This window comes from Eulemur rufifrons, chromosome 14, assembly GCF_041146395.1.
Source record: "Eulemur rufifrons isolate Redbay chromosome 14, OSU_ERuf_1, whole genome shotgun sequence".
Classification (NCBI taxonomy): Eukaryota; Metazoa; Chordata; class Mammalia; order Primates; family Lemuridae; genus Eulemur; species Eulemur rufifrons.
The window spans coordinates 28,502,052-28,529,448 of NC_090996.1; the positions used below are offsets into that span (position 1 = coordinate 28,502,052).

A 27,397-nucleotide genomic window follows, 5' to 3' on the forward strand; every position below is an offset into this window, starting at 1 on the left:
CAGCACATGTGGCTTAATAATCAATTATCAGCTCAATGTCAGCATTTCTGTTTGCTCCTCACCTTACAGAAGAAACTGACACTCAGAGAGGTTATGTCCTTGTCCAAGATCACAGAGCGAGTGAGGAGCAGCACTGGGATTTGAACCCAGGATGGCCTGATACACAGTCCGTGATCTTAACCCCCTTACCTCCCTCCCTGCCTGTGTCCTGGGGGCCCAGTAAAAACACTCCTGTGATGGGCTGACAGTGGGGTTCAGGATCCCGCCTCTTACGGCCTGGCCTGCGTACTGGAAGGGGCGAAACACCACGTGCCTGGAGGGCGGGCGCCACCCTTTATATCCCAATCGCTTTCCCTCCTAGGATCTGGCTGTTTTCCAAGGTGCTGCTGGACCGGAACTCAGCACAGCTTCGCCTCGAGGCTTCTGAGCAGGGGAGGGGAGGCCGGTGCTGACCCTGCAGAGCCGAGCCCAGCACACGGTGGCTGGCTGGGCCGCGGCGCCCCACCTCCTGAGCCTCACGGGCAAGCTGAAGCAGAAGGGGCCGCTCCGAGAGGGTGAGGGCCTGGGGAGCGCTGCGGGGGCAGGGGCAGTGGCCGGTCTCCGGCAAGCACTTTCTGTGGAACCACAGGGGAGGTTAAATTCCGTGCAGGTCCACTGATGTTCTTTCTGTTCCAGTGTTTCACACTGGAGTACAGGTGGGTTTAGATAAAGGTGTACAGATGATACTATTTTGTGAGAAATTAATATGCATTCTGACAAAGAAAATCTTCCCCTGCTAACTAAAAACTGAGCAGGTTTCCTTATGCAGGACTTGTCAGAGCCTTTAACGTGCTAATGGACATTGTATATTTCCAAGAGGGAGAATTGGGTGCAGGGTATCCCAAGCATATTTTTTCTAATACTTTGTTTTGACATAATTTCAGACTTATAGAAAAGTTGCAAGAATAGTACAAAGAATGCCATAAACCCTCTGCCAGATTCACCAGTTACTAACATTTTACATTGGCTGTATCATTTTCATGTTTATTTTCTCTCTATGTACACATATATTTATTATATATATATGCAATGTATAATATTTTATTCCTGAACTCTGTTTTCCTAAGTTGCAGATATGATGATTCTTTACCCCTAAATAGTTCAGTGTTTGTTTCCTAAATATAGGCATTGTCTTATGCTCCACAGCGCAGTCATCAACGTCAGAAAACTCACATGTATGCAGTGCTATTGTCTAATCTGCAGACTTTTATTCAGATTCTACTAATTGTCCCAATAATGTCATTAATGGTAAAAGAAAATCAAGAATCACGTGTTGCTTTAGTGTCTTTTATCCTGGGACAGTTGCCCGGTGTTTCCTTCTCCTTTGTGACGTTTACATCTTGAAGAGCACAGGGCAGTCGTGTTGTGGAATATCCTTCCATCTGGGTTTGCCGGATGTGTCCTCACGCCTGCTTTCAAGATCCCTTGCGGGCAGGATACCACGGAAGTGAGGTGACCTCCTCTTGGGAGGCACGTGGTGTCTGTTTGTCCAGTCATGGTGACGTTAGCTTTGATCACTTGATTAAGGTGATACCTGCCAGGTCTCACCACTGCAAAGTGTTCATTTTTCTCCTTTGTAATTGATAAGTAATTTGTGGTGAGAGACTTTGAGATCGCGTATGTATTCTGTGTTCTCGTCAAATTTTGAACGCCCAGTTTTAGTATCCACTGATGGTTCTTGATGGAATCTATTATTTGTTCTGAAGATGGCTGCCAAATGATTTTCTCTTATTTTTGAAAATGTATTGCTGCCAGTGGAAAGAGCTTTCTCTGCTTATTCCTGCCTTCTTTCCTCCCTTCCCTCTTTCCTTCCTTTCTTTAACCTCAATACGAACTTGTGGGTTACCATCTTATTTTATTCGGTAACCTGTTACCGTCGTTACTTATTTTCCCAGATTTGCCCAGGGGGGAGTCCCTTGAAGAGGGCTCCTATACCCGCCCCCCACATTGTATCATAAAAGATTTCAAGCACTCAGAAAATTCCAGGTTGTATAGTGAACACCCATGTACCTGCCACCTCATCATTGGCATTTTGTGATATTTACTTTATCACCCATCAATCCCCTATCCACCCATCCAAATTATTTTTGACGCTTTTCAGAGTGAGTTGCAGACATCAGAACAGTGTGAAATGAAATTGCTTGGGCATAGGGTAATTGTTTACTTTTCTAAGAAAACATCAGACCATATTCCAAAGTGGAAATATTTTGCATTGTCTTTTCTTTGTGGAGTTCTGGTTGCTCTACATTAACATTTGATGGTGTCAGGTTTTTTAAAAAATAATCATTTTAGTCAGTTCCTAATGATATCTCATTGTGGCTTTAATTTGTATTTCCCTGATGAGTAATGATGTTGAGCACATCTTCAGGTGCCTGTTACCTGTTCATGTGGCTTCCTCTGTGAAGTGTCAGATCAAATTTTTTTCCCATGTATTAAATTGGGTTGTTTGTATTTTATTGAATTGTAGATACTCTTTATATATTCTGGATACAAGTCTTCTGACAGATGTATGCTTTGTAAATATTTTGCCCCCAGATACTGTGGCTTGCTTATTTTTTTTTTCAGTAGTTGTCTTTTGACAAGCATTAATTTTTAATTCTATTGAAGTCTAATTTATCCATTTTTTCCTTTTTTTGGCAATTGATTTGTGTCCTTTCTAAGAAACTGCCTTCCCCCAGGTTACAAAAATATTCTAGTTTTAAGTTTTATATTTAGCTTTTATATTTAGGTCTGGGATCCATCTTGAACTAATTTTTGTCTATGATACAAAGTAGGGGTCATGGTTCATTTTTTTTTTTTTTACATTAATTGTTACAATACCACTTGCTGATAAACTTCCCTTTCCCCACTGAATTGCTTCGACAACTTTGTAAAGAAATCAGTTGAGCATACATGCACGGGTCTGTTTCTGGGTTTTCTGTTCTGTTTCATTGATCTATTAGTCCTTATGATGGTATCACATTGTCGTGATTATTGTAACTTTATAAGAAATCTTGAAATTAAGTAGTATGTGGGTTTCAACTTTGTTTTCTTTTTTCAAGATTGCTTTGGGTCTTCTAGGTCCTTGTAATTTCGTATACATTTTAGACTCAGCTTGTCAAATTCTATAAAAAAATTGTGCTGGAATTATGATTGGGATTGTATTGAATCTATAGATCAATTTGGGGAGAGTTAGCCTCTCAGTAGTATCAAGTCTTCCAATTCATGGATGTGCTATATCTCCTGTTTATTTTATTTCTGTCTTTTATTTAATATTTGCCTTTGCAATGTTTTGTGGTTTTCAGTGTACCGGTCTTGCAAATCTTTCATTGCATTTATTCCTAATGTTTTGCTTTGTATGTTATTAGAGGGTTGCTTTTTAAAATGACATTTTCTAATTATTCATTGCTATCAATTCAGTTAATTTTTGTATATTGTGTATATCCTGTGACTTTGATAGATTCACTTATTCTAGTGGTTACAGATTTCTTATGATTTTCTATGTAAATAATCATGTCATCTGTGACTAGCAAGTTTTTTTCCTTCCTTGTTGATTTTTATGCCATTGGGTTATTTTTCTTTCTTATTGTAGTGGCCAAGACCTGTAGTGCAATATTGAATAGAAATGCTAAGAGCAAAAACTCTTATCTTGTCCTCAATCTTACAAGGAAAGTGTCCAAAATTTCACTGTGAATTTCAATGTTTGCTGTTGGTTTAGCATAGATGCTCTTTACCAGATGGGGTATTCTCTTTTAGTCCTGATTTGCTAAAGTTTTTATTTTTATTGCTAAGAATCAGTGTTGAATGCAGTCAAATGCTTTTTCTGAATCCAGTGAATAGTCATATAGTTTTTGCTTTTATTTAGTTAATATGGGGAATTAAAGTGGTTTGCAAATGTTAAATCGACTGCTTTGCTGGGGTTCATTCCATTTCTTGTTCATATATTACTCCCTCTTTCTATATGCTGTTGAATTTGGTTTCCTGATACTTTGTTACGAAGGTTTGTGTCTCTGTTCATAGTGATAGTAGTCTGCAATTTTCCTTTTTTGCAAAGTTTTTTTTTTTTTTTTTTTTCTGAGATAGAATCTCACTCTGTTGCCCGGGCTAGAGTGAGTGCCGTGGCTTCAGCCTAGCTCACAGCAACCTCAAACTCCTGGGCTCAAGTGATCCTCCTGCCTCAGCCTCCCGAGTAACTGGGACTAGAGGCACATATCACCATGCCTGGCTAGTTTTTTCTATTTTTAGTAGAGACGGGGTCTTGCTCTGGCTCAGGCTGGTCTCGAACTCCTGAGCTCAAGCGATCCTCCCACCTTGGTCTCCCAGAGTGCTGGGATTACAGGCGTGAGCCACCGCGCCCGGCCCTTACAAAGTTCTTGTGGGGTTTGGTATGAGGTTGATGCTGACTTCATAAACCAAGCTGAGAAGTATTTCCTTCTATTCTGTTTTCTGGAAGAGTTTATATGAGGTTGGTGTTAGTGCTCCTTTACGTGACTGATGGACTCTACTCATGAAGTCATCTGGAGTTGGCTTTGTGGAAAGTTTTTTTTCTTTTTTAAGTTAACAACTGTAGAGCTATTCAGATTTTCTGCATTGTTTAGTGAATTAGCTCACTTGGCTCTCAGAGTGTCCCGGGAAGGAGCTGGGATAATTTGGCTCATTTCAAAATGTGCCGTTTCTGATGTGAGTTAAAATCACATTATGAATTTAGCAACTTCCTACCCAAAGTTCTTTTCCGTGCTCCCCAAAGCAGCTGAATTCCCTGAGCTTGCCCCTCCTCTGAGCTTCCCTCTCACCCTCTGCAGGTACCATCAGGGTCACTGCCAACTCAGCTGTGCTGGGCGTCCTCCTGCGGGACAAGCATGAAAAGACAGGGAACAGCACCAGCGTGCGCAGAGTGACCTGTGTCCTCACCCAGCACGGCAGCCAGGCCTTGCCAGGAGAGCTCTGGCTGCGGGGATGGCTGCAGGCCCAGACAAGGAGCCTCAGGGCCGGGGCCAGCATCTGGGCTGACACAGCTCACCTGGCTCTGGGGGGAGCCTGTGCCCGGGGCCCTGGGCATGGCCAGCTTGTGGGCAGCCTGAGCCGTAATATCAGCACGTGGAGTGACGCAGGTAGGAAGAGTGGTCCTGAGCGGCCTCTTCCCCGAGTAATTCCCAGGTCCTGGAACCAGGGGAGGGGGACAAAGCCCCCAATCCACATTCCAGCTCTAGTTCTTGCCCTGCCAACTTCTCCCGGCACCTCCGTTTTCTTCCTTGGTCCGTTATTCAGCCAGAACACAGGTCCAGGGCACCCGCTGTGACAGTAGTGACACACTTCAAACCAGATGGGAAACAGCCCCCGACTCCCCCCCAGCCCCCCTTCATCCAGCCTGTGGGGCAGGGGGGGACCTGGGAGCCTGCCAGGGGGCTCAGGGGGACCCTTCGGAGAGCAGGTGGGATGGCCAGGCCCCCGCCTGGCTCCTGCCCCAATGCTGTGGGGTGGAGAGGGCGGGATGGTCTCGGGGGCTCGGCCAGTCCTGCCCACTGGCCTCTCACCCCCAGGACTCCCCTCCGGGGCGGGGATGCTCCTGTCTCTTGCCCACGTGGCTTCCAACTGCTCAGAGCACCAGGCGCTGCGGAGTACAGGGGATCAGATGGACACCGCCCTTGGCCTGGAGGGCCCAACCCCTGAGTCCCCAGACTGCCATCTGTGCGCCAGCCTTGGCCGCACTGTGCCAGGCCTCGGGCGCCAGGGCCTGCCCTTCTCTGTGGGTGGTCACAGGTGCTTCCAGGTGGGTGAGGAGGGGGCTGGGTCAGGGCTCCACCCAGGGGACAATGGGTCCCAGGGACACACAGCTTTGCTTATGCCCAGAGCCCAGGACACAGTCTGGTGGCCGGGCTGATGGTGAGCATGGATGGCGAGCAGCTTTGCGCAGCCCTGGAGGGGAGGGCAGGGGGCGGCCACCGGGGGCTGGCCCTGGAGTGCGGACCACCCGGATGGGCCTCCAGATCCCAAGAATGACACCCTCGTTTTCCATCTGGGCCATTAACAAAGGACACACTCAGGCCATGGGAGAGAGGTTGAGGGCTCAGGGGCTGGGGGCTCCCTCGACTGCTGTCACCAAGCAGAGGGTGGACTGCCACTTGCAGGGGTGTCATGGGGAGAGTGGGCGTCGGTGGGCGTTGAAGTCATTGGCTCAGCGCTGAGACTGTACAGCGCGGCCTCCTGCGTGGGACTGGGGGAGGGGAAGGGACACCCGCCCGGCCTCACCTTCTCTCTCTCTCGGGGCAGAGCCCGGCTGCGCTGTCCCTGAATGGCTCTGTCCTGGTTCACGCCTGTGAGGCCAGCCTGGTGGCACAGGTATCTTCCGGGGACACCTTCGCCCGAGCCCACGTCCACACCACCTGTGGCCACCATGCCCAACTGGAAGGTGGCCTCCAGCACGCGTGGCCACCACTTCAGGCTCTGGGGGTCCCCCCCGACAACCACATCCATGTGTCCGTGGGGGGAAGTGCATCCCCCAGGGCCCAGCTGGAGGTGGCCCTGGGCCAGTGCACCCTGACCGCCCATGGGGACGTCCTGGCAGGTGCCAACGACACACATGCCAACTGGACCCTCTCTCTGGCGAACCGCTGCCCTCCGCTGGAGGTAAGCCCCCTGCCCACCAGTCGGCTTGGGGTCCTGGCAGGGCTCCCTGCTCGCTCCGCAAATTAACAACTGCCTGCGGTCTGCCCAGCCTCACACTCCACATGGAGAGCTCTGTCCCTTTGCCATGGTCACTTGAATCTGGGGACTTGCAGGCAAAGCTTTGAGCCAAACATGGGACTTAAACTGAGTTTTCTCCCCTTTCACGAGGGGCCCTACCGAGTCGCTGGTTCCCTTCCTCTCTGGGACCTAGGTCGATCCTTTTCTTGTGATCTCGAATTTCCCTCGCTGGGATTAAGGATCCGGGAGTGAGCGTGAGAATAGTAAAAAGCATCAGGCCGCGTTTATTGAGCACCTACTGTGTGCCGAGTGCCGTGCTGATCTTCACAGATGTGCTCCTTACGTCCCTTCCCACCTGCGAGGAAGGGGCTCTTTGTATCCTCGGTCACAGGTGATGATGGAGGTCCCGAGGGGTTGGGGACCCAGCAGGGGCATGTTGTGGGCTCTGATGGAGCACATTTCCTAGGCCGTCTGCCCGGCTCCCGCCGAGAACCGTCGATGCCGTTCCGGTGTCCAGCGCTCGCGGGTGCTTGGGCTGGCAAGTCCCGAGCGTGAGCTCATTTACGTCTCCCAGTGACTCGGGAAGCTGTGATCACCCATTTTAGAGATGGGTAAACAGAGGCCAGTTGTTTGGAAAGGCAAAGTCAGCGGTGGAGCCAGAACTCCATCTGCGTGTCTGTCACCCACCCGCAGTGTCAGTCGCTTCGCAGCGAGGGAGGGGGCGCCCACGAGAACTGAGGTGCAGGACAGGGGGCCTGACATGCCCTGCCCCCCCCAGGCCCCTCTCCGGCTCCCTCCCTCGGTGTTTGAGGCTGCTCCTGTGTCCCCCCACTTTTCCCATCATTCCAGGTGACAGGTGTCCCATGGGCCCTGTGATCCGAGGGCAGCCTGAGCTGGGGTCCCTGCAAGTTCCAACTAGCCTCAGGCCTCCGCAGTGACCGTGGAGACGCCCACCTGTGGCTGTCGCACACCTGCTGGCCTCAGACCTCAGTCCGTGGATGCCTGACCTGCTCCCTGGCCCTGCTGGCGCCCCCGGGCCTTCCCCCAGCCGGGCACCAAGTGGCTGCCCACTGCTGGAGGCGTGTGGTGGCCCAGCAAGGCCGAGGGGGCTTCCAGCGGCCCGGCTGTGTGCAGGGGCTCTTCCCTCCAGGGGCTGCCCGAGGCCCCCAGCTACTGTGTCCCACAAGCCCTGTGGCTCCTCTCGCCTGATCCTCACAACATCCTGTGTCCCCATTGAGCAGATGAGGAAATCGAGGCCGAGAGAGATGGGAGTCACACGGTGCTGTGAAGTAAAAGCCCACAGGCTGGGTGTTTATAAGTTTGTCTTTTTCAGGAAAATTCCAAGTGCAGGAAGGAAAAGAGGGGGGTGCTACTCAGCTGACAGTGGGGACCGGTCACATCCCGATTCCATGACCTGTTAGTAAGCACAGGCCGGGGTTTATGTAGGCCCCCTGGGGTGGTCTGAGCATTGTCCTGTGGTGTTTGGGGGAGGGGCGCTGGGGTCACGAGTTAGCAGACAAGGCCACGGTGTGTCCATCCGAGGGGAACAAGGATACTGCTCCCTCTCCCTCCGCTGTCAGACTGAGCCTCCTGGGGGCGTCCCCGAGCACGGGGTGCTCTGTCAACATTGCACCAAGTCAACCCGTGACGGAGCCACGAGAGGGAGAGAGAGAGAGACACAGAGAGACACCAGAACTTTCCATTACAGTGGAACCGTTCAAGCCTGCCCTGTCCAGTTGCCACTAACCACGAGTGGCCACGGAGCCCTTGAAATGTGCTCACTGGTGCAAACGAGGAACTGAATTCTCACTTTTTCTTAATTTTAATGGAAATAGACACAGCGGTGTGTGGCTGGTGACAGTCCTGTCGGACGGCACAGACTCCAAGCGTGGACCGGTCAGACAGGACAGGTTCAAACCTTAGCTCGGCTCCTTCCTAGCTGTGTGACCTGGGCAACTTGCTTTGCCTCTTCGAGCCTCAGTTTCCCCATCTGTAACACGGGGGTAGTAACTTCCGACCTCGAGCTGGCGTGCAGGATGAGGAGGGCTCACTCGTGCGAGGCACCTGGCGTGAGGCCCGGCGCACCCTGAGTGCTCTGTGAAGGTCGGTGGCCGGGTGTGGGCTGTGTTGCTGTAGGCACACGTTGGCGCTGGGCTGGGGCTGGGGGGACAGGAGGTGGAGGACAGCGAGTTGCAGTCATTCCTGGCGTGGGGCCACCCTCTGACCCCTCTCTCCGTGGTCCGGCAGAGCCTGGCCCTCCCGGTGGGCACACGGCCGCACAGCTCCCTGCAGGCTGCCGGCGGGGAGGCTGAGGCCTCGGGGGCCTTCGTGCAGCCGGCCAGAGGCCTCCCTGACTTTGGCCGCAGCTGTGCGCCAGCCCGAGGCCACGTCCCGGGTGAAGCTGAGGCCACGCTGCCTGCACTGTGGGCTGAGCCCCCAGGGACCTCGCTGACCACCCGGCTCTGGCGGGAGGCTGGGCGGGGCCTAGTGGTGGCACATGCTGGCCGAGAGCTCCTGCGAGGCCCCGTAGGCAGAGGTGGTGCTCTGGGGAGAGCAGGGGGACTCCGGGGTCTCCGGGGGCAGGACGAGGCCTGTCTTTCAGCCACTGGAATAGCAAGGGAGACCGGGTGGACCCCAGAGGAACAGATGTGTGAAGTGTTTATTGAGCACCTACTGTGTGCCTGGAGGTACAGCAGCAAAAAAAGCAGAGATAATCCAGACAGTGCCCAGGGTACATCAGCAATTGAGATAAACGCCTGGATGCAGCAGTCGGGGGAGACAGGCAGTGCCCAGGGCACCTCAGTGACCAGGGAGTGTGTGGAGTGACGGAGATGGAGTGCGAGTGGGAAGCCGAGGGCATGGTGGCATTGCGATCAGCCGAGTTGCCCGAGGTCGGCATCGAAGACAGGCTGACATGTGAGCCGAGACCTGAAGGAGATGAGGGAGGAGCCGAGTGGACGTCTGGCGCGTGTTCTAGGCAGAGGGCAACGCCGGTGCAAAGGCCCTGAGGCAGGGCCAGCGCGGGAAGGGCATCCTCCAGGGCTCGGCGAGCAGACAGTTCCCATAAAAGTTCAGATGGTGAACATCTTCCATGCTGTGACCACGCAGCCTCTGCTGCAACCGCTCGACTCTGCTGCGTAGCACGGAAGCTCCATGGATGACCTGTAAACAAATGGGCATGATAGCGTTCCAATAAAACTTTATTTACAAAAACAGGCAGTGGGCCAGATGTGACCTGAGGACCTTGATGTCTCCCGGTCCTTGTTATACAAAAAGTGCACAAGGTGGGAGAAGCGGTTGGATTCAGGACGCGTGATGGAGAGAGGAAGTCTGGATACGGGTGTGAGGGAAAGAGACGGGCCAGGCAGGATGGCGCCTCCGCCTTTGTCCCGAAAGACGGGAGAATGGGATGTCCCCTCCGCCATGAGGCAGAGGACGCTGGGGAAGGAGCACTGGGGAGCTCCTTGAGTCGGGAGTCCCAACTGGGACGTGTTACGTTGGACGGGACAGTTAGATGCCGAGTGGTCGTGTTGCCAGGCAGCTGCTGGAGGCCGGCCGTGGTCGGTGCTGAAGTCGCAGCCTCCAGCAGTCACACTGAAGCCCTGACGCTGCCCGAGTGGCTGTGGGGTGCATAGACTGAGCTGGGGGCCCCCAGTGTCACAAAGCTGGAGGGATAAGAAGGAGCTGGCAAAAGGTACTGAGGGGAACAAGCCAGCGAGGAGGGGGGACCTCAAGAGCAGAGGGTCCCAGCGTCCAGGGACGAAAATGTGTCAAAGGCGGAAGTGGTAACGGGGTCCAGCCACGGGAGTTGGGCACGCAAGCAGCACGGTGGCGGTGGCGGTGGGCTCCGGGGGGGCTGGGAAGGCTGCCCTTGAGGCCGGGAAAGAGCAGACTGTGGATCCCGCCTGCCCCTGGCTGTCGGGGTGGCCTTGAGCCAGTCATTGCCCCTCTCTGGGCCTCAGTTTCCCCCTTTGAGGGAGGTAGAGCCGTGGGCTTCCAGCGCTCAGCCCTGCCTAACGCACGGGAGGTGCTGGAGCAGCGATGGTCTTTTTCTCCTGGGTGCATTTGGTGACGTTTGGTGAAAGGAGCTGAGGTCCTCACTTGCACCGGCTTCCTGGACACTCCCCTCCGTGTGTTGGGGGCAGGTGTTTGCGTTCTGTGCATCTGGGGACATGGGAGAGCAGGCAGGGACGCATGAGCCCTGCTGCTACAGTGGCTGCAAGCCCCCTGCCGGGCTGGCTCCAGGAGAGCTCGGTTCTCCTGGGTGCGGAAGTACAAGCCCTGTGTGCAGTGGGGAGGGAGGAGGTCGCTGGACAGTGCGGAGCTTCCAGCAAAAACCTGCAGGCGCCCCGAGAACCGGACCGAGTGGGCCGCGAACCTCCTCCCAGAGAGACTCCCAGGCACCCACGCACATCCCGCTGGGGCCAGTCCCAGGGCAGTTCAGAGCCCGGGTGCCCCTGTGGACCCCACCCGGGCTAAGAAGCCCTTCTCTTGCCGCCCTTTGAACCCCTCCAGGCCCTGGGGGTCCCAGGCCGAGTCAGCAGCTCTGGGTATGTCATGGTGAGCTCGGTGGCCGTGGATGCCCAGGCGCGGGTCGCCGTGGACGCCAGCAGGTTACAGGGGCTGCTCATCCTCAAGACCACCGAGGTGAGGTGTGCGTGGTGGGGGTGCCGGGGCAGCTGGGGGGCTGGGGGTGCTGGGCCTGGTACCCACGAGGCCGGAGGAGACCCATCGGGACACCCTCCGAATTCCAAAGAGGAGCCCAGGAGATCGGACGTTCAGGACCCCAGTGGGAGAGCAGTGAGCTGCCAGAGAAATCCCTCAGCTGCCCCGGCCTCTCGGGGCCCCACTGTCCTTTTGTTTGCTTTTTAAAAAAGGTTTTCTTAAAGTATAATACACACACACACACACACACACACGCACAGTGAGCCCATGGCTTAGCGAATTTTCACGAACTGCACTCTGGCCACCTGCCTCTTCCGGCCCCTGCTGTCAGTTCTTTTACCCATCGAGTGTCCATTTTTGCGGCTGTGACCACTGTCACGTGTGACGTTCAGCGAACAGGCACGCGTTTCTGTTGGGTTTGTGCCAAGGGTGGACTTGCCGGGCCGTAGAGCGTGTCGGTTCAGCGTCGCTCAGTTTCAGTCTGCGCGGGCCGCTCTCCCCGGGGGCTGCCTGGGGGGTCGCCCACCGTCGCCTAACTTAAGCACCCGCACGGCGCCTACCCTGCGCGCGAGATGTCGCGTTGCCACCATGAGCAGTAGCGCATCTCGAGCTGACGCCCGTCATCCTGAGCGTCTCACGGTCGCTGATGGTTTTCTACGTCCCGCTGTGCCAGGCACGGCCCCCTCGGGCACTCTGTGGTCCCCTCCTTGTACCTTGCTTGAGGTACCTTGTACCTCCTCCCTGGGCGCCTCCCACGTGAATGTCATCTGTGCCACGTACTTTGATCAAACGCTCCGGTCACGTTCACTGCGTTTGTTAACAAGCCACCCGGCTGCTTTTCCACGATGCAGCGGCCACCAGGGAGGGGGCGGAGAGGCTCGATGTCACGGCTGCGGGTGGTTTGCTTTCCCTCTGTGGGAGGATCTGGCCCCCTCCCAGCCCAGATCTCGCTGGACCTGGCCACCGAGAGGCGCGGGGCCGGTTACAGGCGCACCTTGCAAGTCGGCGTGGATGGCAGACAGGTGCGGGGCTCTACCAGTTGGGACGCTGGGGGACTGGGAGGCTGTGAGGACAGGCCAGCCTGGCGGCCCAGGTTTCTGTGGTCACCCGTCCCCGACAGGTGTCCGAGGAGCTGATCTTTGTCCAGTGGCCACAGCACGTTTCCCTCGACGACACGGTCCAGCATGACGTCCCCGCGCTGCGGGCGCTGTGGGCGGGGGACAAGGCGGGCCTGCAGGTATGGCTGCGTGAGCACAAGCGACGTCGGGACTCCGTGCGGTCGCTCACTTGTTCACTCATTCAGCAGTCAGGGAAGGACCACGGAGGCAAGAGCGTGGTAGAACAAGGTTCAGACTTTCATTTGAGCCTCGGTTTCCACGTCTGGAAACGGGTATAATCACACCCTGGGGATCGCAGAGACCGATCAGGACCCTGGGCAGCTCCCCCAGCCCCCGCCTCTTTGGTTGTCTTCCTCTGGCCTCCCGCTTTTCTGTTTTGGGCCCTCAGCCCCCTGGGGGGGTGCACGGGGCCCTGGATCACACAGGGGAGCTGTCACCCGTGTGAGCTGACCTCCGGGTTTGTTGGGGACTAAGTGGCGGGAAGGCCATCCGGGGTGACCACCTCCATGCTGCTCCCAGTCTGGGAGGCCTGGTGTGGCCACCCCCAGCCAAGAGGGACTCTGCGTTCCCACTGCTGTCCAGTTGCCATCCAGCCCTTCTGGGGACACTTTCTGCCTTTGTTAACATTCTTGGTGTCACTGAGCGCGAGGTGCTCCTGGGCGTGAGGACTGTGTCCCTTCTAGCCGCACGTCCGCTCCCCACATGTGCCTTGCACATAGTAGGTGCCTGTGGTCGGACGCTGAGCAATGAGGGAAGAAACAGACGTTTCCTGAGACCCAGTGCGGGTCCCCCAGGTGGGTCCCCTCAGGTGTGTGATCTCGTTTGCTCTGGATGCTGCCCCTCGAGGCGGGTGGGCTGTGCCCATTCTGTAGGTGAGGAAATCGAGGCTCGGCTGCTGGGCTTGGCCGTCCGCGGGGCCCAGACGGCAGGTGGCGCCTGCGGGGTAGAGGCGGCTTCTTCTGCTCCCCCTGGGGCTCCCGCCCCGCCCCGTGTCCAGCTGTGCTGGGGGAGTTTCAGTCCCAGAATAGGAATGAGAAACTCCTGGCTGTGAGGTTCCAGATCCTGGAATCTCCGTTCCCACAGGGCTTTCCCCTGCCTGCTGCGGGCGAGGTGGGTCCTGCTGGAGGCAGGGCGGGAGGGTGGGAGGGGCGGCCCCACAGCCTGGGCCGGGTGGGCTGCAGGGTGACACCAGCAGTGACAGTGGCCATCATTGATCAAGAGCTGATCACATGCCGATCCCCTGCAGGTTGCTCGAATGACCACACAACCCTGCAGGGAAGCAGCCAGGATGAAAGCAGACCAACTAACTCCTCACGGGGCTGTCGTCCTGGTGGGATCGGGGTGAGGGCGAGGATGAAAGAGAGCGTTCCAGGTGGTGGCTGTCATGTGCTGAGAAGGACACTCTAGGCTGATGGGACGGAGAATGCCTGGCAGTGAAGGGTTGAGCTGAGCAGTCAGGGGAGGCTTCTTGGAGGAGGTGTCGTTTTTGGCAGCAACCCCAATGAGAGAAGAAGTCGACTAGGCCAAGATCTGGGGAGAAGTGTTATGACAGATGGTATTGTGGCAGCTTAGAGAGGTGAAAGGTTTGTGCAGGGTCCCTCCAAGGACCCCACTTGGCCCCATGAGGCAGCCGTTTCCACTGGTGTTTGTGGGCCACAGGGCATGGCCCCTCCGCGATCCCTGGTGTGTCACTGAGCTGAGAAGGGAGGTGAATCTGTGTCCCCGGCAGCCCATGCCATTCTCTGTCTCTAGAGACCCAGACCCGGGCCAGTGTGGTCGTCTGTGGCAGGGACGGCGGGGTCGGTGTGGACCTGGAGGCTCTGGTTGCTTAGCCACTGGACGGCCCACTGCAGCTGGTGGTGAACGCCAGCCACACGGTGCCTGCTCTCCGGAGGCCGGGCCTGCCCGTCGCCAGCCAGGTAAGGGGTGGGAGGGGGCTAGGAAAAGGGTCTCCGTCCAAGTCCTATCACCTCCCGCCCAAGTCCTGACGTGCAGAGGATGCACTGTGTGCACGACTGACAGCGATGGCGAGGCCTGTGTTCCCCCCGCACTCTACAGTTTGCAACGGCCTTGTTAAGACTGCTGTCCAGTCCCGGATAGAATCCAAGCCCAGCCTCCCACCGCACAGCGCCCACCGCGCCTGGGGCCCTGCTGGGGGTTCACGTGCGCTCATCAGTTTCATCCTCCTCCCGCCCCAGAGAGAGGCAGGACGGACGGCCCTTACAAAAGTCCTCTCCACCGTCAGGTCCCAGCTCTGCCACTTGCCTGCTGTGTGGCCTTGGGCAAATCCCTCGGCCTCTCTGTGCCTTCATCTCCTCCTCTGCAAAGCGAGGGTGATAATTTCACCTGCAACGCGGAGGTTGTGCGGGCTGAGGGAGTCAGTACCAGCAATGCCTGGGCAGAGTCGATGCTCGAGAAGCATTTGCTGCGATGATGATGATGATGATGATGGTGGTGGGATGATGAGGACCATTGTCATTAGCACCGTCATCTCTGGATCGCACATGAAAGTTGAGGTGACTTGCCCAAGGTCACAGCGAGTAGGCAGCAAAAGAGGGACTCAGGCTTGGCCCCCCGGGCCCTTCCTCAAGGTGCCCTCCTGCCCTGGGGAAGGTGGACCCGCTGTGGCCCCTGCACGGGCCACGCCCCGGCCACTGTCCCTTGGCACAGACTGGCCTTACCTGGCTGGTCCCACCTTCTCCTCCAGGAACCACAGAACACTCCGGAGCCAGGCATCACCGCCTTTTCCACAAGCTTCCGTTTCAAGTTATCCAGCACCCCCCCCACCACCCCCTACTCTGCTGTGCTGTGGGAGGAGGGGGCAGTGCCCGGGGCTCGGGGGGCCAGAGTGTCACCCCTCGTGTAGAGGATCTCAGCCTCATACCCCACGACTCAGCAGACTGGATGCCCTCTGCCTTGACTTCATCTAACCCCCTCTCCTGGCCTCAGGGCCGGGTGGCGGGGAGATCTCTGGGGCACAGGTGCACGCTGGCGGCCCTGGCACTTGGGGGGCCCTGGCACGTGGGGGGCCCTGGCATGTGGGGGGCCCTGGCATGTGGGGCGCCCTGCCAACCTGCCATGGGTCCTTGCTGTCCAAGGGGGCGTCAGACAAGCCGGGCCTGCTGGGTGTCTGTGGTTACTGCACAGTGCTGGGCTGGGGGCAGGGACGCCCTTGAGGGCCCTTGGGCCGTCTACACCCCATGCCTCACAGCCTCCTCCCTCCTCAGCTCGTGTTCGGAGGACTCTGGGCCGCGGAAGAGATGAGCTCCTCGCTGCAGCTGATCTGTGACTCTCAGGCCAGCTTGGTCCTCGACGTCTGTGGCCAGAACCGGGCAGCCAGGTGAGGGGCTCTCTGGGCTCTGGGGACCCCAGGAGGAGAGGAGATGAGAAAGCAACCACTGGCTGGGCACCTACTGTGCACCAACGCAAGGCACACGGTGCCTCCCTGAATCCTCCACTCAGCTCCGCTGCACAGATGTGGAAAGGGAGGATCAGAGAGCTCAAGCAACTTTTCCAAGGTCACACAGCTATTAAAAAACAAAACAAAACAAAACACCCTTAACCTCTGAGAGGAGGGCCTGGATGAGTTCTTGGTGTCACAAACTAAGTGCATCCCAGACCTCCAACACTTACCAATAACTATTACAGCTCTTAAGGCTGGGGCCTGGCACGTGTGTACATGCCTGGTGCTGTGACACGTGTACTAAGTCAGGTGGGCCACCAGTCAGGCTCCAGCGCGCAGCCCAGTGGTTCTCGCCTGGGGGCAGGTTTCCCCCCACGGACACTCAGCAACATCTGGGGAGACTCCCGGTCCTTACAGCTGGGGAGGGGTGCTCCTGGCATCTGGTGGGGGGAGGCCAGGGATGCTGCTAAACAGCCCATGGCACAGCCCCCGCAACCAGGAAGTATGTGGCCGGGACGCCCGTGTGCCCAGGTTGAGAAACTGCAGTGGACAGGAACTTGGCAGGAGGGTGCAGCACCCAGGGGTTGCCAACAGTGGGGCGCCGTTACCACCCCGGGCTGGTGAGGGAGGGGAGGGGGCACCGTGTAGAGAGGACCCCTGGGAGGGGGCTGGGGGCTAAAATCTCACTGTCCAGACCTTCTGGGGCTCCCATGGGACAAAACCAAGGGAGTCAGTTGAGGGGTTCGTGGAAGACACGCAGCCCAGAACCATGCTTAACCCTTTCTACCAATGGGGAAACTGAGGCTCAGAGAAGGCCGACTGGGAAACTTGCCCATGGAGGCAGAGCTAGGCTTGAACCCCCAAGCTGGGGTTCAAACGCAGGTCGCCTGGCTCCAGAGTCCAGCACACTGCACGTGTGGCCCTCGGGCCCTAGGGAGTGTGAACAGCCCTTCACTGGTCTGCTGACGTGCCCGTGGCTCTCTGGGCCTCTCTTTGGGAGGTTGGCCTGGCCCTGGGGTCCCTGGACAAGGTGCCTTGGTGTCAGCTCAAGCCGGGTCCTTCCTGCCTTCCAGCAAACAGCTGCTGCTCTCCGGCCGGCATCGCCTCCCCTTCCTGCCGGGCCGCTGCCCCAGCTCGGCCTCAGCCTCGGCCAAGGTAACTGTGCCCCGGCCACCCCGCGCTCCTAACTGGTTCCAGATGCCCTGCCCGAGGCGGGAGGGGGCCGTGCAGGCCCGGGCCCCGCCAGGCTGTGTTAACACTTCCACATCTGTCTGCGGGCCACCCTCGGAGACCCCCGGCTCCAGCTTTCCCAAACATACCCAGGTTTGCATTCCTGGACCGGCCCCTGCAGCGCCCCCAGCCAGCCTCATGAGACCCTCGAGAGCCGGGGAGGCCTCCTCCCCCTGCGCCTGGCGTCTGGCACTGCCTTCCCCGCCGGGGGCTCTCCCAGCAGCTGGACCAGATGACACAGCCTTTTGGGCTGACCCAGCACCGCCTCAACCTCTGCCCCGTGTGCGGTACCTGGGGGTCCTAGGGGTGGACAGGAGGGCCCCCTTAGACTCGGGCTGGGGTTCCTCTCTCCCTCTGTGTTGTCATTGTCTCTGTCCCTGTCTGCCCCCCTCCTCAAATCAGGAGCTTCTGGGGGATGTGTCTAGTACCTAGGCACATAGTAGGTGCTCAGTAAAAGGTATTGGGTGAATGAGCAGTTACACCTGCTGACTGGGCGCTTCATTTTCCCACCAGCCACTGAGTTTTGCTAAATGTCCTCCTAGCCCTGGCTCAGGCCCCCTTGGTTTGCAGAGCACCTGCTGTATGCCAGGCCGTCTGCCACGTTCATGCACAGTTTTGGCGCTCGCTCCCCAGCTTCTCTGCAACTGCACGATCACGCAGGGACTTGTTAGTTTTCCCCCAACCTCTGTGAAAGTGACTGTAGGACGGTGAACAGGCACCGGTTGTTCACATCTTGCCACCTTTCTCTGCTTACCTGTGACATACTATGTGTAGTTACATATTCTTTTTCTGTATCATCGAGTGTTAACAGAGAGATATTTCTGGAGACCTCAGACCTCTGTACTCCTAAATACTCCAGCAATTGTTTCCTAGAGCAAGGATATTTTCTTATTTAACGCAGTATAATTACAAAATTCAGGAAATTGAACATAACACCATCATCGAATGTGCAGTCCGTAATAAAATTTCCCAGTTGTCCCGATAACGTTCTTTCCCACGGTTTTGTTTATTTCAAATCCAGGATGCAATCCAAGATCGCGCAGGGTGTACAGCTGCACGTCTCTGTGATTTCCTTAATCTAGACCAGAAGTCTGCTAACTTGTGCTGTACACGGCCCGATAGCACCTGTGTTTGGCTTTGCAGGCCATGCGATCTCTGCTGCAACCTCCTAGTGCTGTCAGGGTAACACAGCAGCAGCTGGAGACAGCATGGAAGCAGATGAGCATGGCTGTGTTGCAATAAAACTTTATTTACAAAAGCAGGCTGTGGGTGGCATCTGACTCAAAGGCTAACTCCCGATCTTAGAACATTCTCTCCCCTCCCTCCCCATCCCCCTCTGCCAACATTTTATGATAAAACTTTCAGACATCAAAAAACTGAAATAATTGTATAGTGAACAACCGTGGACTCAGTACTTGGATTTTCCCATTCATATTCATGTCTTACTGTCACACAGCTCTCCACCCACCCATCCGTCTTACTTTTGGATACATTTCAAAGTAAGTTACAGTTATCGATATACTTCCCCCTAAAGATGTCATTATCATTGACCACTGCAAAAAAAAATTCCTGCATGGACAGTTTTAAAGTGTCACGGCAATTATTTTACAAAACATCCTCCTGATGCAGGCTTGTCAGAATTTGCTCAAGATGAATGTTTTTGACAGGAGTATCGCTAAAGTAATAACATATCTGCTGAGCTCGTTAAAAATACCAATTCTTGAACCTTTTCCCGGAGATTCTGTTTTTACAGGTTTTATGTGGGAGCTCAGAATCTGTTTTTAGTGAGTGTCCCAAGTGACTCTGCTCTTTAGCTAGAATTTCTTTTTTTTTTTTTTTGAGACAGAGTCTCACTCTGTTGCCCAGGCTAGAGTGAGTGCCATGGCGTCAGCCTAGCTCACAGCAACCTCAAACTCCTGAGCTCAAGCGATCCTACTGCCTCAGCCTCCTGAGTAGCTGGGACTACAGGCATGCGCCACCATGCCCGGCTAATTTTTTGTATATATATATATTTTTTAGTTGTCCATATAATTTCTTTCTATTTTTAGTAGAGACGGGGTCTTGCTCTTGCTCAGGCTGGTCTCGAACTCCTGACCTCAAGCGATCCACCCGCCTCGGCCTCCCAGAGTGCTAGGATTACAGGCGTGAGCCACCGCGCCCGGCCTTTAGCTAGAATTTCTAGAAGTTAGCAGGTTATTTCATACAATTTTTACAACAGCCCATTAATAGGTGTCATTATGCCCATTTTTTGGATTGGAAGCCTGAGGCGGTTCAGGAACTAGCTGGAGATCACTCGCCCCATGCGTGGTGAGCTGTGTTGTTTGTCGCCAACGCCTGAGCACGGTCCCCTGTGCTACACTGCCCCCTGTCGCCTACACTGGTACTGCAACTGGAATTCTTGCCTGCCTGCCCAGGCCAGTGGCTATCTTAGAGTCAGTGTTGTATCAGGAAGGGCAAGGGGAGATGGTTGCCGTGGCCGCACCTGGTGGCACTAAACTGAGGCTTGGGACTCTCATTTTGTCAGAGTCCATCCAGCCCTGGAAGCAGTGGGTCTCCCGGGCCTGGGGAGGCAGAGCGCACAGCCTGGACTAGCACCTGCCTGAATATTCCAGCAGAGGCGTGACGAGCTCTCCCGTGTGTGTTTGCGGCCCAGCTCCGGCACTCCAAGGGTGAGGTCGAGAGCGCGTTTGTCCTGGGGGTGGAGGAGCGTCGTTTCCGCGTCGGCACCAGGCTGGCGGCTGCGAAGGCCAGTCTCGCGAACGTCATCAGGCTGGAGCAGAGCTTCCTGCAGGTGCGTGGGGACAGCCAGGGCCAGGCTGGGCCGGAGGGGGAGGGCTCCTGGGGCGGCTGTTCGGGAGAAGAGGAGGTGCCCTGGAGTCCTGGTTGGTTGGGGACCTGGCGCAGGTGGGGTGGGAAGGTGGCACGACTTGCTGGAATGGACCCTTAGCAGCTCTCTCTGCCCACCCTTCCCGCCTGCCTTCTTTATTGAGCATCTGCCAAGTGCCAGGCACTATTCCAGAAGCTGGGATGTTACCAGGACGGGATTGATGAGTCCTGGCACTCATCAAGTGTACAGTCTAGTGGAGATTAACTGGAAAAATAAAATCACATAAATAAGAAGATATACTAGATAATGATGATATGATATGGAGAAAACAACATGTGGCAAAGTGATAGTGACCAGGAGCTTATTTAGATTAGGTGCTGCTGAGGAAGTGACACTTGAGCTAGCCCTGGATGACCAGCAAGGGTCAGGCATTTGAAAATCTGGGGGAAGAGCATTCCAGCCCAAGGGGGCAGCATGTGCAAAGGGCCTGGGGCAGGAATGGTGGCCAAGACGCCACTTGGCTGGAGCTCAGTGGGTGAGGGGGCGTGTCAGGCCACAGGGAGCAGTCTGCATCTCATTCTGTCTGCTACCGGAAGCCTTTGAGGACGTGCTCAAATAAGTGATTTCAGATCCCTCTGGCGGCTGTGTGGGGAGGGGCCTGTAGGTGGCAGAAGAGAGCCAGCCAGGAAGCGCCCTGCTGGGCAGGGGAGGAAATGATGGTGTCTTGGACCAACACAAGGGCAATAGTGATGGGCTTGAGAGACACTGAAGAATAAGCTTCCCACCCCACCCTAGCAGCCCCCTGCAGTGCCCTTGAGCCACCCTTCAACCGTGGCACCCACTGGCAGGGACAGTGCCCTCTCAGCCTTTGCATGGGCTGTTCCATCTGCCTGGAACACCCTTCCCTGCCTTGTCCCCCAGCTTCCTTCTCTGCATTCCTTTGGTCTTGAATATCTCTCGTGGCCACCCTTGTCACCTTGTCCCATCATTTCCTGTCTCTGTGACTGTCTCCCCACCAGCCTGGGAGCCCCTTGAGGGCCAGAACGAGGTCTTGGTGATCTTTGTGCCCCAGCACTCAGCCCTGGCATGGGGGCGTCACACCTGCTCACTAAAAACGTTTGAGAAATCCTCACGCCAACTGCAGCGGCTCCCACGAGTTCCTTTCCACGGGCCAGCCCTGGGCTGAGCACATCACTCGTAGCATCATTTTATAGATGGGGAAACTGAGGCTCAGAGAGGTTAGGACACTTGCCCAGGGCCACACAGCTGGGGCATGGAGCCGAGAGGTGGCTGTCCTTTTGTATGCTGTGTCCTGTCGGTCATACGCCCCCGCCTCACCCCCTCCTTTCTATCACCTGCTCCTCCTTGGGAAACATCTGGGCTTTCTGATCCTCTGATGTAGGTCACGACCGAGGAAACTGTAAGTGATCCAGGAACGTTCCCTTGTTCTCCTGAAAGCGTCAGTCTTCTCCACCCCAAGCAGGAGTGTGGGTCGGGTTCCCCGTGACCTCAGCGCCCCCGGTCTCTTCCAGCTCTGCGCCCTCCCTGCGGAGCTGGCCCTCCAGACCACGTACGAGTGCACTCGTGAGACCCGCGTCCTGCGCCAGGCGGTGCTGTGGGACGGCCGGGAGGTGGCCCTCAGTGGGAGCCTCTCTGGGCCCTTCCCCCAGGCTGCCGGGAACCTCGGTCTGCAGGGTGAGTGGCCTCCAAGGGGCTGGGGGCAGGGATGGCCCATTCGCTCTCGCCTGCTCTCATCCTGGGGCTGCTCCGGGCACCGGGGGTCCATCGGGAAACAGGATGGCCCCGGTCCCACCCCTCGGGAGACAGGCAGTGAGCAGAGAAACACACGTGAACAAAATGACATCGAGCGTGGCGATTTCCGAGAGGGAGAAGGGCTCTGAAGGGAGCAGGCGTGGCCTTGGGGGCGCAGGGCTCCTGTAGGCAGGTGGTCTGGGAAGGCCCCTCTGAGGAGGTGACATACAAGCTGAGACCTGAACAATGAGAAAGAGCTGGCTAAGGGGATGATCTAGGAGAGGCACGATGGGCAGAAGGAAGAGCAGGTGCAAAGGCCCTGGGGTGGGAATAAGCTTGGGGAGTTGGAGCAACAGCAGCGAGGCCAATATGGCTGGAATGATGGGAGGAGGTGAGATGGGGAGGTTGGGGAGCCCAGGTCATGCAGGGTCTCAGGCATCGGGCAGCTCTCAGTGCGTCTCTGCACCTCAGCTGTTTCACCTGTGAGAGGGAGGGCGATGTGCCACTGCGTGCCAGGTGAAAGACCCTCTCCAGGTTGCAAACGAATGAATGAATTAAAAAACCCGAGGTTGTGACGAGCACTAGGAAGCAACCAGAGAGAAAAATCGGACAGGCGGTGGGTGGTCAGCGAGGGCCCTGGGAGGGAGGAGGCTTGTCAGCTGAACCCAGGGATGAGAAGGAGCCGGCTTGTGAGAGCTGGAGGGACAGCATGTGCAAAGGCCCTGTGGTAGGGACAGGGGATGGGAGATGAGGTTAGATGATATAGGTTGGACAGAGGCAGGGGCAGGGGCTGGCCCAGTGGCCCTGGTGAGGTCCCGTTCTGTCTGTGGACGTCTGGGTGTCGAGGAAGCAGTGTTTGTCACCCAGATGCTTCTGGTCTCCAGGCTGGGCGGGCTCCAGGCTCTTCCAGAGATGGGAGGGCTGGGTGGTCTCGCCCGCTCCTGCCTCACCTCCTTTATGGGTATGGGTGGGGGCACCAGCGTCTCCATCCTCCCTGCCTTTTGCCTTCCCACAGAGGTTGGGGTGCAGGGTGTTAGCCTTTCCTCTCCCGACCTCCCTGCCCCGCCCCACCCCACCCCTGCCCCCATCTCCACGCAGGTGCAGCTTGCCCGGAACAGAGGACAACCCGTGACCCTGCAGGTCACCTGGGCCGACAGGTCCTCGGCACACAGCATTGCCTGGGACAGCTGCCTGGCCGCCTCCCCAGGGCAGGTACACGTTGGCTGGCCCACTGAGCCAGCGCGGGGCTGTCCCTTGCTCCAGGCCGCTCTCTGGCCCCCCCAGGTCACATACCCCACTCTCTTCCCTGTCAGCTCCGGGAAAGCTGGGGCCTGGGTGCCCTCCAGGCCTGTGGGGCCGTAACGCAGACCCCGGCTGTGTTTAGCCAGAGGCTCGACATGTCCTGGGACCGACACTGCGTGCAGCAGAACCTGACCTATGAGGTGAGGCCTGGGGGGCCATGTTCTGGGCAGGAAGCCCCCAGGAGGCCCCACCCACTGCAGAAAGTGCCCGGCTGGAGGCCCTGTGGTCCTGGGTTCGAACTATCTATACTATGGGATCCCAGGCGACTCATTTCTCCATGGTGTGCCTTGGTTTTCACATCTGTGAAATGGGTGCAGGAGTCCTTTCCCGACTGGGACATAGCAAGGGCTCTAGGACATAAGGGAGGCAAGGAGCCTAGCAGGAGATGTGAGGGACCACAGGAAGGAGCTGGTGACACTAGTGAGCTCTCAGGAGGGGATGGGGGAGGCCGGGAGCCCAGGTTCCCAGAGGCGTCAGGGGCCAGGTCTCCCCCAGCATCATGGCCTGCCCAGGCCTGTGATGGGGCAGGACCCAGGCCATAGAGACATGGGGACAGCTGGCTCTGAAACCTCTTCCTCCTTCTGGGCCTCCCACCTGGGACCTGGGACCCTCAGGCCTAGCCCCCTAAGTGCTCACAGTAAGGATCCTGCCCCAGAGCCTCAGGGGCTGTTCTGGCCGCTGACGGCGACAGTGGTGGGATTTGTGGCACCTGCTCTTTCTGGGGGAGGGTCTCAGCCTGCAGCTGGCCGTGGGCACTCTCTCGTGTGCTCAGCCCGTGGCCCACGTGCGCTCTCATTCCAGAGGCATCGGCCCCCCCGGCCGGACAAGATCCTCGTGGAGGCCACACTGGAGCACGTCCCCGCGGCCTCCTGCACCAGGCAGAGCTTTCGGGGGGAGGTGCAGACGGACTACGCACGCTGGCTGCGCCACGCCCTCCACCTGGGGCTCTGTGGCCTGCCCAGGGTGAGTCTGCCCCGGGAAAGGGACAGCTGGAGGACCGGGGACCCCTGGTGAGGGAGCAAGGGGACGATGGCACCCGCAGAGTGCAGGGGTGCGCGCGAGGCAGCCGGGTGCCAGCCTGGGGCTCTGCCGCTTGCCCACCGGGTGACTGGGCGAGGCTCGACTCCTCGCTGAGCCCCGGGTGTGTCGTCTGAGGAATGGAAGGTGCAGCAGATCGCAGGGTGCAGGGCGCGTGCGAGAGGTAAGAGAGATGGGACGCAGGGGTGCTTGGCCCAGGGCCCGGCACGTAGACGAGAGTCACTGTGATTGTCGTCGGTGCAGGTAAAGCATGGGGACCCCTTTTCCCCAGCCCTCGTCCTGGGTGTGTGAGTTGGTTCGTTGGTTGGTTCTTCCCTGCGTCCATCTGTCCATCTATCCATCCCTCCTTCCTCCCAGAGGGTCACACACGGTTCCGTATAGGGACAGCTGTAAATATTTTAGGCTTTGTGAACCCTACAGTGTGTGCTGCAGCCACACAACTGTGCCACTGCGTTGGGAAAGCGGCTACAGCCGACATGGAAACGGATCCATGTGGCCGAATTCCAGTCGCACTGTATGCACAGGAGCCGGCAGTGAGCCAGATTTGGCCCACAAACCACAGTGTCCCAACCCTTATCCAGCCATCCATTCATTCAGAAAACACTGGTGCCAGGCCCGCCCCAGGTGCGGGGACCTGGACAGTGAAGGAGACAGGCCAGGTGGTGCCTCCTGGGTCGCAGGTTAACAAACAAGGGCCCCAGGGGTCCGTGGTCTGGTCGTGCTCAGCGCAGGGTGGATGCTGTGTGTGTGTGTGAATGAAGCAGGGAGAGGGTGCGGGGCAGTGCAGGGGCCTCGCTGCTGGGTGCGAGCTCAGCAGCAGGAACAGCCGGTGCAAAGGCCCTGCGGCGGGACCGTGCTCAGGGAGTTTGAGGAACAGGGGGTGGTCCTTACAGAGCAGGCAAGGTGAGGCTAAGGGGGCAGTGCTGTCCCCAGGCCGTGCCAAGGACACTGTTTTTGTCTTCTACGTGCAGTGGGAAGGCAGGGGCCACCATCTGTGCTGCGTGTCCTGGAAGCCAGTCTGCGGCCATGCGGGGGAGGGGCTGGGGGGGGCCTGCAGCTGCCGTGTCAGTCTGGTGTGAGGGGTGGTGAGGACGGGGCCGCCCCTGCACCTCAGCCTGACCCTCCAAAACCACAGCAGGCCCCATTTGCCTGACTTCTCCGGGGAGCTCGAGGTAGGTGCCTAGGACGGGGCTGGCCGCCCCAGAGGAAGACACCGTCCCCAGTTCCCTCCGGGTCCGCCCTGGCAAGCAGGTCCCCATAGCCTCGGCAGCCCTGCCATCTACCGGCCACCCTCAGCACTACAGGCCGGCACCCTGGCGGGGGCCAGAGCCGCTCTGGGGGTGGGGGCAGCACGCGGACCCCCTGGGCCTGGCCCCATCGCCTACCACCATCCAGCCCTTCCCATAAGTAACAGGCGGCAGCTGGACTGTGTAGTATGACCCCAGCCCGGCCTCTTCCTAGCTGACACGTTGCGTCAGCTGTAAAGTGGACGTCGCGCTGGCCCTGCCTCCCGGGGGACAGTAATGCAAGGAACGTGTGTGTTAGTGTGTGCAGGTCGCTCAGCGCGGTGCCTGACATAAAACAGCCGCTGCATAAACACTTGCTGTTACTATTGCTGGCCCCGTCTGCTCTATCCCCCTCTGGGGTGCCCAGGGAAGCAGGGGGGGAAGAGTTGGTCCAAACGCCCCCTCTGCCCCTGCCTCGCCACGTGGGCTCCAGAGGGAGCCTCAGCGTCCTCCTCTACACGAGGGGATCGGGTGTTTGTCAGGGTGGCCTGGGCTCCCAGCTGGGTATTTTCACAAGTACTTTCTGCCTGGGTGGGGACTCCGAGCCCTCTGGTGGGGTGTGGGGGCCCACTCAGGCCTCTGTCCCTGCCCCCTAGCTCTGCGGCCCCCAGGCTCAGCGCGTTGGCCTGCGGGGCCGCGTGTCCACCTCAGCTGCTCAAAGCCTGGTCCGGCTGGAGGGAAACATGGACAACACGGATAACAAAGCGCGGCTGTCCCTCTCCCGGGTCCTGAGCTGTCTCCAGGCCTCTGTGGCCCACGAGGAAGGTGAGCCGGGTCCCAGCTCGGTTAGCTGGGGCAGGGCCCAGCTTGGCCCAAGAAAGGATGGAAGTTAAAGTAAACTCCGCTGGGGCCTCATGCCGTCCCCAGCTGCCTGTGCCTTGTCAGGTGAGGCTGGGTCAGGTCTGGCTGGCCTGGCCAGAGGAGGGTGGGGATGGGGGCTTCAGGTGGCTCAGGAGGTTGATGTAGGTGGCACAGTTCAAGGCCCCCAAATGCTAGGGCCTTGAGGCTTTGCCTGGGGCAATGGGGAGCTACAGAAGGTTGTGGAGTAGAGGAGTGGGCAACTGGGAGGCAGATTGAGAAGTCGTGGGTGTGACAGCAGGTTCCTTCCTGGCCCCAGGGATCAGAGAATAGAGTGTGATGCTGAAGGCACGTGCCCCAGGCAGACAGCCGAGGTGGAGGTCCTGTTCCAGGACAGCGAGCAGCTTGTCCAGCCCCTGGGACGCCTGACCCTGCAGGCTGCCAACCAGAGCCGCCTCCTGGCGGCACACGGCTGCCCGGCGACCCTGCTGGGCCGTGTGGAGGTGAGAGGGCTGGGGACAGGGGAGGGGCATGTTCCCGCCCTGGCAGAGGCTCCAACGCCGGAACCCCGCGCCCTTTGGGTCCAGCAGTACCCAGAACTGACAGCCCCAGGGTGTGGCCCACACGCCCTCAGGTCACTGCCACTGGCACCCAGAACCTTCTAACCACTTCATTCCTGAGGGAGCCCCCAGCCGGTTCCTCTGTCCCCACAGTCCAGGATTGCAGCAGTTGGGTCCCAAGTACAAGCCCAGCTGGAGGAGAAGATTCTAGGTGTGGACGCCTATGTGAGACGGTTCCGGCACCTGGTGGGTAGACCACGTTGGGGAACGCGAGGGGGGTGGAGGGCTCTGCATGGAGGCCCCACCCCCACCCCCAGGCCTGAGGGTCTGAAATGCTCTGTGCCCCAGACTTCTGCACTGATCCTGCCTCGGTTTCCCTGCCCAGGTGCAGCTGGCAGCAGCCTAGACGCCCTGGCGGACCTCCTCCTGCAGCTGTCCCAGGCGGGCCTGAGGGCCGTGCAGGCGAGCAGCCAGGTGGTGACCCCCCCTGTGGGGGCGGAGCCAGGCCTGGCAGGTGCTGACCCCCCACCTGCCCCTCTACCTGGCGAGGCTGCAGGGGGCGCTGGAGCAGCTGCAGACCGAGCTGGACTGTGAGTGTGGGAGAGAAGGCAGGACCCTGTTTCTCTCCCTCCCCTCCTCCCCCCCCCTCCCGTCCCTGCCCTCCCCTGGGCCCGGGGCACTGTCTCAGGCAGAAGGGCTGCCTTGGTTCCTGGGGG

At 57.7% G+C, this 27,397-nt stretch overlaps 1 protein-coding gene across 1 annotated transcript in view; it reads left to right on the plus strand.

Moving 5' to 3' along the window:
* LOC138394078 (uncharacterized) overlaps positions 1-27,397 on the plus strand; it is a 97,171-nt gene that overhangs the window by 57,366 nt on the left and 12,408 nt on the right. Inside the window, 25 exon segments of the mRNA XM_069485695.1 lie at positions 362-444; positions 447-554; positions 4,821-5,129; positions 5,559-5,788; positions 5,869-5,997; positions 6,289-6,645; positions 8,950-9,228; positions 11,218-11,349; positions 12,312-12,389; positions 12,559-12,604; positions 14,238-14,404; positions 15,713-15,825; positions 16,962-17,043; positions 19,772-19,909; positions 21,478-21,640; positions 22,392-22,909; positions 23,011-23,139; positions 23,801-23,962; positions 25,009-25,209; positions 25,920-26,088; positions 26,441-26,482; positions 26,485-26,624; positions 26,835-26,931; positions 27,067-27,164; positions 27,166-27,271. Coding sequence (XP_069341796.1) covers positions 362-444; positions 447-554; positions 4,821-5,129; positions 5,559-5,788; positions 5,869-5,997; positions 6,289-6,645; positions 8,950-9,228; positions 11,218-11,349; positions 12,312-12,389; positions 12,559-12,604; positions 14,238-14,404; positions 15,713-15,825; positions 16,962-17,043; positions 19,772-19,909; positions 21,478-21,640; positions 22,392-22,909; positions 23,011-23,139; positions 23,801-23,962; positions 25,009-25,209; positions 25,920-26,088; positions 26,441-26,482; positions 26,485-26,624; positions 26,835-26,931; positions 27,067-27,164; positions 27,166-27,271 — 4,076 coding nt within the window.